Below are 11,451 nucleotides of genomic sequence, written 5' to 3' on the forward strand. Positions count from 1 at the left end.
AGATGTCAGACCGTCCCTCACTGTTCAGATGTCAGACTGTCCCTCACTGTTCAGATGTCAGACCGTCCCTCACTGTTTCCATGTCAGACCCCCCCCCCTCACTGTTTAGATGTCAGACACCCCCTCACTGTTTCCATGTCAGACACCTCCTCACTGTTCAGATGTCAGATCGTCCCTCACTGTTCAGATGTCAGACCGTCCCTCACTGTTCAGATGTCAGACCGTCCCTCACTGTTCAGATGTCAGACCGTCCCTCACTGTTCAGATGTCAGACCGTCCCTCACTGTTCAGATGTCAGATCGTCCCTCACTGTTCAGATGTCAGACCGTCCCTCACTGTTCAGATGTCAGACCCCCCTCACTGTTCAGATGTCAGACTGTTCCTCACTGTTTAGATGTCAGACTGTCCGTCACTGTTCAGATGTCAGACCGTCCCTCACTGTTTAGATGTCAGACTGTCCCTCACTGTTCAGATGTCAGACTGTCCCTCACTGTTCAGATGTCAGACCCCCCTCACTGTTCAGATGTCAGACCGTCCCTCACTGTTCAGATGTCAGACCGTCCCTCACTGTTCAGATGTCAGACCGTCCCTCACTGTTCAGATGTCAGACTGTCCCTCACTGTTCAGATGTCAGACTGTCCCTCACTGTTCAGATGTCAGACCCCCCCTCACTGTTCAGATGTCAGACCGTCCCTCACTGTTCAGATGTCAGACCGTCCCTCACTGTTCACATGTCAGACCCCCCCTCACTGTTCAGATGTCAGACCCCCCCCTCACTGTTCAGATGTCAGACTGTCCCTCACTGTTCACATGTCAGACCCCCCTCACTGTTCAGATGTCAGACCCCCCCTCACTGTTCAGATGTCAGACTGTCCCTCACTGTTCAGATGTCAGACCGTCCCTCACTGTTTCCATGTCAGACCCCCCCCCCTCACTGTTTAGATGTCAGACACCCCCTCACTGTTTCCATGTCAGACACCTCCTCACTGTTCAGATGTCAGATCGTCCCTCACTGTTCAGATGTCAGACCGTCCCTCACTGTTCAGATGTCAGACCGTCCCTCACTGTTCAGATGTCAGACCGTCCCTCACTGTTCAGATGTCAGACCGTCCCTCACTGTTCAGATGTCAGATCGTCCCTCACTGTTCAGATGTCAGACCGTCCCTCACTGTTCAGATGTCAGACCCCCCTCACTGTTCAGATGTCAGACTGTTCCTCACTGTTTAGATGTCAGACTGTCCGTCACTGTTCAGATGTCAGACCGTCCCTCACTGTTTAGATGTCAGACTGTCCCTCACTGTTCAGATGTCAGACTGTCCCTCACTGTTCAGATGTCAGACCCCCCTCACTGTTCAGATGTCAGACCGTCCCTCACTGTTCAGATGTCAGACCGTCCCTCACTGTTCAGATGTCAGACCGTCCCTCACTGTTCAGATGTCAGACTGTCCCTCACTGTTCAGATGTCAGACTGTCCCTCACTGTTCAGATGTCAGACCCCCCCTCACTGTTCAGATGTCAGACCGTCCCTCACTGTTCAGATGTCAGACCGTCCCTCACTGTTCACATGTCAGACCCCCCCTCACTGTTCAGATGTCAGACCCCCCCCTCACTGTTCAGATGTCAGACTGTCCCTCACTGTTCACATGTCAGACCCCCCTCACTGTTCAGATGTCAGACCCCCCCTCACTGTTCAGATGTCAGACTGTCCCTCACTGTTCAGATGTCAGACCCCCCCTCACTGTTCAGATGTCAGACCGTCCCTCACTGTTCAGATGTCAGATCGTCCCTCACTGTTCAGATGTCAGACCGTCCCTCACTGTTCAGATGTCAGACCGTCCCTCACTGTTCAGATGTCAGACCGTCCCTCACTGTTCAGATGTCAGACCGTCCCTCACTGTTCAGATGTCAGATCGTCCCTCACTGTTCAGATGTCAGACCGTCCCTCACTGTTCAGATGTCAGACCCCCCTCACTGTTCAGATGTCAGACTGTTCCTCACTGTTTAGATGTCAGACTGTCCGTCACTGTTCAGATGTCAGACCGTCCCTCACTGTTTAGATGTCAGACTGTCCCTCACTGTTCAGATGTCAGACTGTCCCTCACTGTTCAGATGTCAGACCCCCCTCACTGTTCAGATGTCAGACCGTCCCTCACTGTTCAGATGTCAGACCGTCCCTCACTGTTCAGATGTCAGACCGTCCCTCACTGTTCAGATGTCAGACTGTCCCTCACTGTTCAGATGTCAGACTGTCCCTCACTGTTCAGATGTCAGACCCCCCCTCACTGTTCAGATGTCAGACCGTCCCTCACTGTTCAGATGTCAGACCGTCCCTCACTGTTCACATGTCAGACCCCCCCTCACTGTTCAGATGTCAGACCCCCCCCTCACTGTTCAGATGTCAGACTGTCCCTCACTGTTCACATGTCAGACCCCCCTCACTGTTCAGATGTCAGACCCCCCCTCACTGTTCAGATGTCAGACCGTCCCTCACTGTTCAGATGTCAGACCCCCCCTCACTGTTCAGATGTCAGACCCCCCCCTCACTGTTCAGATGTCAGACTGTCCCTCACTGTTCACATGTCAGACCCCCCTCACTGTTCAGATGTCAGACACCCCCTCACTGTTCACATGTCAGACCGTCCCTCACTGTTCAGATGTCAGACCGTCCCTCACTGTTCAGATGTCAGACAGTCCCTCACTGTTTAGATCAGACCGTCCCTCACTGTTCAGATGTCAGACCGTCCCTCACTGTTCAGATGTCAGACCGTCCCTCACTGTTCAGATGTCAGACCGTCCCTCACTGTTCAGATGTCAGACCGTCCCTCACTGTTCAGATGTCAGACCGTCCCTCACTGTTCAGATGTCAGACCGTCCCTCACTGTTCAGATGTCAGACCGTCCCTCACTGTTCAGATGTCAGACCGTCCCTCACTGTTCAGATGTCAGACCGTCCCTCACTGTTCAGATGTCAGACCGTCCCTCACTGTTCAGATGTCAGACCGTCCCTCACTGTTCAGATGTCAGACCGTCCCTCACTGTTCAGATGTCAGACTGTCCCTCACTGTTCAGATGTCAGACCGTCCCTCACTGTTCAGATGTCAGACCGTCCCTCACTGTTCAGATGTCAGACCGTCCCTCGCTGTTCAGATGTCAGACCGTCCCTCACTGTTCAGATGTCAGACTGTCCCTCACTGTTCAGATGTCAGACCGTCCCTCACTGTTCAGATGTCAGACCGTCCCTCACTGTTTAGATGTCAGACTGTCCCTCACTGTTCAGATGTCAGACCGTCCCTCACTGTTCAGATGTCAGACACCCCCTCACTGTTCACATGTCAGACCGTCCCTCACTGTTCAGATGTCAGACCGTCCCTCACTGTTCAGATGTCAGACAGTCCCTCACTGTTTAGATCAGACCGTCCCTCACTGTTCAGATGTCAGACCGTCCCTCACTGTTCAGATGTCAGACCGTCCCTCACTGTTCAGATGTCAGACCGTCCCTCACTGTTCAGATGTCAGACTGTCCCTCACTGTTCAGATGTCAGACCGTCCCTCACTGTTCAGATGTCAGACCGTCCCTCACTGTTCAGATGTCAGACCCCCCTCACTGTTCAGATGTCAGACCGTCCCTCACTGTTCAGATGTCAGACCGTCCCTCACTGTTCAGATGTCAGACCGTCCCTCACTGTTCAGATGTCAGACCGTCCCTCACTGTTCAGATGTCAGACCGTCCCTCACTGTTCAGGTGTCAGACCGTCCCTCACTGTTTAGATCAGACCGTCCCTCACTGTTCAGATGTCAGACCGTCCCTCACTGTTCAGGTGTCAGACCGTCCCTCACTGTTCAGATGTCAGACCGTCCCTCACTGTTCAGATGTCAGACCGTCCCTCACTGTTCACATGTCAGACCGTCCCTCACTGTTCAGATGTCAGACCTCCCCCCCTCACTGGTACATGTCAGATGCCCCTTCACTGGTTACATGTCAGACCCCCCTCACTGTTTAGATCAGACCGTCCCTCACTGTTCAGATGTCAGACCGTCCCTCACTGTTCAGATGTCAGACCGTCCCTCACTGTTCAGATGTCAGACCGTCCCTCACTGTTTAGATGTCAGACCTCCCCCCCTCACTGGTACATGTCAGACCCCCCCACTGTTCAGATGTCAGACCCCCCTCACTGTTTAGATGTTGGACCCCCCTCACTGTTTACATGTCAGACCTCCCCCTCACTCTTTACATGTCAGACCCCCCCGCTGTTTACATGTCAGACCCCCCTCACTGTTTACATGTCAGACCTCCGCCTCATTGATTAGATGTCCGAACTCCCCCACCCCCTCAATGTTTAGATGTCAGGACCGCCCCTCACTGTTTAGATGTCAATTAGCATTTCCTCGACTTCCTGACCCATGGATCACAATCAGCAAAAATAAACAACACCTCCTCTACGATAGTCCTCAATACCGGGGCACCACAAGGCTGCGTAATTAGCCCCCTACCGTACTCCCTATACACACACACGACTGTGTTGCAAAATTTGGCTCCAACTCCATCTGCACGTTTGCTGATGACACGACCGTGTGGGTCAGATCTCAAACAACGATGAGTCAGAGTACAGGAGGGAGATAAAGAACCTAGTGGAGGTGCAGCGACAACAATCTCTCCCTCAAAACTAAGGAGCTGGTCATTGACTTCAGGAAGCGAAGTATCATAAACATCCCTGTCTGCATCAATGGTGCCGAGGTGGAGATGGTTGACATCTTCAAATTCCTAGGTGTACACATCGCCAACAATCTGTCCCGGTCCACCCACGTCGACACTACCAGCAAGAAAGCAGAACCGTGCCTATACTTCCTCAGGAAACTAAGGAAATTCAGCATGTCCACAAAGACTCATTGATTTTTACAGATGTATCATAGAAAGCATCCTATCTGGCTGCATCACAGCCTGGCATGGCAACCGTTTGGCCCAAGTCGCTCAGAAACTCCAGAGGGCCGTGAACACCGCCCAGTCCATCACACAAACCCGCCTCCCATCCATTGACTCTGTCTCCGCCCTGGGAAAGCGGGCAGCATAATCAAACACCCCTCTTACCCGGGTTATTCTCTATTCCAACCTCTTGCGTCGGGCAGGAGGTACCGAAGTCTGAGAACGCGCACGAACAGACTCAAAAAGAGCTGTGACCGGACTCCCGCATGACCCTCTTACGGACGGAACGGATCGCTCCACACGTCTTCTCTACTGAGTGGCCCGGCGCCCCGCATGCTTCACCCGGTGTCTGTGTATTCGCATTGTGTGTTTGTGAATGTGTTATGTGGTCTATTAACGTCTGGAACTATCTGCCGGGGCTGGAAGCAGAACAGTACTTTTCACTGGACCTCAGTACACATGACAATCATCCCAAATCCAAGATGCCAGCACCCCTCCTTCCCCCTGCCCCCCCCCCCCCCTGCCAGCACCCCACCCCACCCACCCCCACCCCACCCCACCCACCCCCACCCTGCCAGCACCCCACCCCACCTCCCCCCACCCCCCCGGCCTCCTTTCACCTGGGCTCCTCCGCCGCTCTCCTGCTCCTCATCCTCTGGGCTGAGCGCCATGTCAGGGCCGGGCCGCTCGGCTGCTCGCCCTCAGCAGCGGCGGCGGCGGCAGCAGCGAGGGCAGGAGCAGCCCCGCCGCCATCCTTTCCTCAGATCCTGGGGCCCAGGCTGCGGGCTGTGCGGGGAAACGAGTGAGGGAGTCGCCGCCGCCGCCACAATAATAGCACAACCCTCCCCCGGAGGCTATGTGCAGCGGGGGGGGGGGGGGGGGGATGTCCCAAAGTGTTTTTTTTTTTTTAAATCTCTCTTCAAATTATTTTTTCAGTCCAGTTGCTGGTCGATTTTTTTTTAAAGTCTTCCTGTTTTTTTTAATCATTCGCCGCCTCTCCCCCGCTCCGCCATTTTGTCTCCATCATGGCGGCCGCTGCCCATCGGCTCCTCCTTCGCAAGAGGCGGGGAAGAAGGCCCCACTGCGCAGCCGCCGGCCCGCAACCCACGTAGCCGACGGGAGTCGTAGTTCCAAAGGGCTCCTGGCCAACAGGCTGCCGGATAGGCTGGACTGCAGTTACCGTCAGGCACCGCGCGATGCTGTCTCCACCCCCCCCCCCCCCCCGCCCCACGACACCGATATCATCCCATGCGCACGCGCCGAGAGCCGTTTCCCGCAGCAACCCCACCAGAAGGGAAGAATAGTTCCCACGAGGCACTGCGCCGATCTCCCAAAGAACAAGGTGAGACTCACTGCGCAAGCGCGGAAATCCCCTTTCTCCTCCCAAGGGACAAGAAGTCACTGCGCAAGCGCACTCACACACTGGCCGATGGGGGTTGTAGTCCTCGCCAACTATATGGAATGCGCAACCAAAGTGCTGCCGCAAACTACAATTGCCATGAGGCGCTGTCCCTCTCACTGAGGGGAGGGGGGGGGGGCGATGGTCTATTTCCAAAAAGGGTCGATCGAGGCCAAAGCGGGACCCGTTTCGAAATCTCGATTTTAAAAACACTAATTCGCGCGCGCCCGACGATTGGGATGATCGTGCGGCGGCGCGCATGCGTGGTGGGTGGGTGCGTGGGGAGCCTGGGGCCTCCATCGCCCAGGCGGCAGTGCGGCAGAGACGCATCCGGGAACGCCTTGCCTTGCCACGCATGCGTTCTGTGATCCGTGCATCCTGGGAAATGTAGTCTTCAACCTTCTCTCACAGGGATAATGAAGGAACTGCCTGCCTTTCAAACAGGGGACAGTGCAAGTTGTTTCAAAATAAATTTAAAATATCCAATTATTTTTCTTTCCCAATTAAGGGTCAATTTCGTGTGGCCAATCCACCTAACCAGCACACCTTTGGGTTGTGGGGGTGAAACCCACACAGACATGGGGAGAATGTGCAAACTCCACACGGATCGTGGCCCAGGGCCAGGATTCGAACCCGGGTCCTCAGCGCTGCAGTCCCAGTGCTAACCACTGCGCCACATGCCGCCCCCATGGACAGTGCAAGTTGCACATACGCTTTAATAACACATGTACATTGCACTCCCTTTCATTGCCAGAAAGCTGCCCACAAAGATCTAGTGCGCTGTGGTGTGAATTTCGCGCATTCTGATGTTTAGCACCAGTGAAGAATTCACATTGAAGAATTCTCAAAGATGTCAAACAAGCTTTTGCAAAAGATACTGAAGGACAGGATATATATGCACATTTGGAGGAAAATGGACCAGTTAATGACAGGCGACATGACAAAGAAAATTAATGAGGGAAGGGCTGTGGATGTAGTTTATATGGACTTCAGTAAGGCGATTGATCTGGCAGACTGGTCATAAAACTAAAATCACATGGGATTCGGGGAGGGCTGGCTAGATGGATACAGAACTGGCTTGGTTATAGAAGACAGAGAGTTGTGGTAGAAGGGTGTTTTTTTCGAATAGAGATCTGTAGCTAGTGGTGTTCCGCAGGAATCAGTGCTGGGACCTCTGTAGTATATATAAATGATCTGGAGGAAAATGTGGGTGGTCTGATTAGTAAATTTGCAGATGATACGAAGATTGGTGGAGTTGCTGATAGTGCCGAGGATACAACAGGATATCGATAGATTGGAGACTTATGCATAGAAATGGCAGGTTGTGTTTAATCCGGGCAAATGTGAGGTGATGCATTTTGGAGGATCAAATCTAGGTATGAATTATACTGTAAGTGGCAGAACCCTTCGGAACACTAACATACAGAGGGATCTGGAGGTGCAGGTCCACAGTTCCCCAAAAGTGGCAACACAGGTGGCCATGGTGATTAAGAAGGCCTATGGCATGCTTGCTTTCATCAGCCAGGGCGCTGAGTACAGGAGTTGGGAAATCATGTTGCAGCTATACAAAACCTTGGTTAGGCCGCATTTGGAGTATTGTGTGCAGTTCTGGTCACCACATTATCAGAAGGACGTGGAAGCTTTGGAGAGAGTGCAAAGAAGGTTCACCCGGATGTTGCCTGGTCTCGAGGGTGTTGGCTATGAGTTGCATAAACTGGGATTATTTTCACTGGAAAGACAGAGGCTGAGGTGAGACCTGATGGAGGTCTACAAAATTATGAGAGGCACAGACAGGGTGGACGGTCCGAGGCTTTTTCCAAGGGTGGAAGTGTCAATTACAAGGGGGCGCAGGTTCAAGGTGAGAGGGGGAAAGTTTAAGGGAGATGTGCGGGGAAGGTTTTTCCACACAGAGTGGTGGGTGCCTGGAACACGCTGCCAGAGGATGTGGTGGAAGTGGGCACATTAGCAACATTTAAGTGGCATCTGGATGGGTACATGAATAGGGAGGAAATAAAGGGATACAGATCACGTAAGGGCAGAAGGTTTTTTTTTTTTAGTTAGGGCACCATGATCGGCACAGGCTTGGAGGGCCGAAGGGCCTGTTCCTGTGCTGTACTTTTCTCTGTCCTTTGTTCCCTCCTTGAAGAATTGTCGTACTACATAATATGCACAAAAGCTCAGAATATGCACAGAACCAAGAACTCCAGGCTCCTGGTGAGGGGGCCTGGCAAAGGAGCCTTTGGCAGGCTGCTACATTGCGTGCTGTAGATTTTAAAACTCTACCACAGGATGTGTACATCGCTGGCTAGGCCCATATTTATTGCCTGTCCAGAACTGCCCCTTGTGGTGGTGGTGAGCTGCATTGCTGAACTGCTGCACTCCACCGAGAAGGAACAAACAATTCGGACCATTATTCTTTTTAAAAATAAATTTAGCGGACCCAATTCATTTTTTCCAATTAAGGGGCAATTTAGCGTGGCCAATCCACCTACCCTGCACATCTTTGGGTTGTTGGGATGAAACCCACGCAAACAAGAGGAGAATGTGCAAACTCCACATGGACAGTGACCTGGAGGGGTGTCTCCTGAAGGTGATCTGGGAGAACCAGACCGGGTTGGTTATGGAAGACAGTGTTATGGGCCAGAGTTCAGAAAATTCCACAGTATATCCTGGAGTTCACCTGACCTACAATTCTTTATCGATGTTGGTTACGATGAGCACAAGGGCCTGACTTTCAGGTGTTATTCAACAGAGGCTTTAAGCAGTTTTAAACAAAAAAAAACAAGCTTTATTCTACGAATTTAGTTAGCATTTTTATAAATACACACAGTAAGCATTTTTATCAATTACAAACATAAATACCCCACATAGCTACAGTACTCTATGCATCACCCTTAACAAATTCCCCCCCTTAACTGTTCCAATTTAATAACAAGATCCCATAAACCAGAAACCCATTTTCAAAGGTGTGGCCCCACACGGCACTCTTACTGTCTTTAAGACTTGGGATGGATACACCTGTTACCTTTACAAAACAGCAGGTATGGATTCCTTCCAGAAGACAGTTATCACTTTTAAGTTATCAAGTAATCTGGAAACAGCTTTTAAACTGCAGATAGAGAGACACTTCTTTTCAACCTGTGCAGGACAAAACAAGTTCAAACTCAAAGCGAAAGCGAAACCAACTCAGAAAAGTAAAAACCCAGATCACAGCCCATCAATTGCTCCAAAAACGTCAATGGATTATGATCAGTACATACAATTGTTTCAGACGAATTGCTGGTAACATAAATGTTAAAATGTTACAAAGCCAGCACCAAGCTCAAAGTCTCCTTTTCAATTGTTGACTACTTCCTCTGGAGATCATTCAATTTCTTGTGAAAATACCCAATAGGCCGCTCTATTCCTTTGTCATCTTCTTGCAAGAGCACCACACCTAAGCCCACATCGCTCGCATCGACAGCCACTTTGAATGGTTGTGTGTAATTTGGGGCGGCCAACACAGGAGCAGTGGTTAACACAGCCTTCAGGCCGGAAAATGCCTGTTGACATTCCGCCGTTCACGAAATTTGCTACGCTTCTTCAGCAAGTCCGTCAGTGGAGCAACCACGCTGCTGAAATTCGGCACAAATTTCCGGTAAAATCCACTCATGCCAAGAAATCTCATTATTTCCCTTTGTGTCGAGGGTATTGGAAACTCCTCAATAACTTTTGTTTTCACATCCCGTGGGACCATTTGTCCCTGTCCGATTGTATGGCCAAGGAAAGTGACTTGGGCTTTTCCAAATTCACTTTTGGCTAGGTTTGCCACTAAACCCGCCTCCTGAAGTCGATCGAATAACTCCATCAGATGTTTTAAATGTTCTGTCCATGTCTTGCTGAAAATTACCAGATCGTCGATGTATACCGCACAATTGGGTATTCCTGAAACACCTTTGTTCGTTAACCGTTGAAATGTGGCTGGGGCGTTTTTCATGTCAAATGGCAGAACTTTGAATTGGTATATACCATCCGGAGTGACAACGCTGAAATCGCCTTCGCTCTTTTATATAAAGGTACCTGCCAGTAACCTTTAAGTAAATACAGTTTGGAGATAAAAGCTGATTGTCCCACCTTCTCAATGCAGTCCTCCAAGCATGGCATAAGAGTCTGTTCTTGTAACCGCATTAACCTTTCTAGTCCACACACAACATTTTGGTTTCGGTACCATCACTATGGGTGAGCTCCATTGGCTGCAGCCCACTTCAATTATGCCATTTTTAAGCATACTTTCAATTTATTCTTGAAACTGTGCCAATTTTAGAGGGTTAAGTCTATATGGCTGTTGTTTAATTGGAACAGCATTTCCCACATCTACATCATGTATAGCCATTTTAGTACTTCCCAATTTATCTCCACAAACGTGCCCATGCGATATTAATAACTCTAAGTTCATTTTTCCTCTGGAAGGGAACTCAACAATTTATCCCAATTTTTAAGAACATCCTCATTTTCCAATTTAATTTGAGGGATGTCAAATTCAGAGTCATCTAGATTTGGTTCTTCATTGAGTTAGAATCATTAAAACCTCCTCCTTTTTCTCTCCTTCCCTTGCAAACTACCTTTTAAGCATATTCACATCACACACGGTGAGTTTTCCTTCAATCTGGCATTCTTACCACATAATTCACCTCACTTGATTTCCTTTGAACCTGATAAGGTCCACAAAACCTTGCTTTTAAAGGTTTACCTACCACTGGTAACAACACTAAAACTTTATCTCCACTGGCAAAACTACGAACTTTTTCTTTCTTGTCCACCACCTGTTTCATCACATGCTGTGCAACTTTTAAATGTTGTCCAGCCAATTCACCTGCTCTACTTAATCATTCCCTAAAATTTGACATGTAATCCAATACTGTAATTTCAGACTGCTCACTCACCAATTTCTCCTTAATCAATTTAAGTGGTCCTCTTACCTCATGACCAAAAATTAGTTCAAAAGGACTGAATTTGGTTGACTCATTAGGTGCATCCCTAATTGCAAACAGTACGAATGGAATTTCTTGATCCCAATCCTCTGGATATTCGTGACAATAAGCCCTCAACATTGTCTTCAAAGTCTGATGCCAACGTTCTAACGTTCCCTGCGA

General features: G+C 50.1%; 1 protein-coding gene across 3 annotated transcripts in view; it reads right to left on the reverse strand.

Moving 5' to 3' along the window:
• The window catches only part of LOC140396062 (F-box/LRR-repeat protein 19-like), a 174,275-nt gene extending 168,268 nt beyond the window's left edge, over window positions 1-6,007 (reverse strand). The window contains exon 1 of one of the 3 annotated variants that reach the window (XM_072484161.1): window positions 5,541-6,007. In XM_072484161.1, coding sequence (XP_072340262.1) covers window positions 5,541-5,591 — 51 coding nt within the window. In that variant the 5' untranslated portion in view covers window positions 5,592-6,007. The remainder of the gene's footprint in view (window positions 1-5,540) is intronic. The other 2 variants (XM_072484160.1, XM_072484162.1) reach the window with 2 other exon arrangements.
• Between the last annotated feature and the right edge of the window lie 5,444 nt (window positions 6,008-11,451).

Source organism: Scyliorhinus torazame, chromosome 19, assembly GCF_047496885.1.
Source record: "Scyliorhinus torazame isolate Kashiwa2021f chromosome 19, sScyTor2.1, whole genome shotgun sequence".
Classification (NCBI taxonomy): Eukaryota; Metazoa; Chordata; class Chondrichthyes; order Carcharhiniformes; family Scyliorhinidae; genus Scyliorhinus; species Scyliorhinus torazame.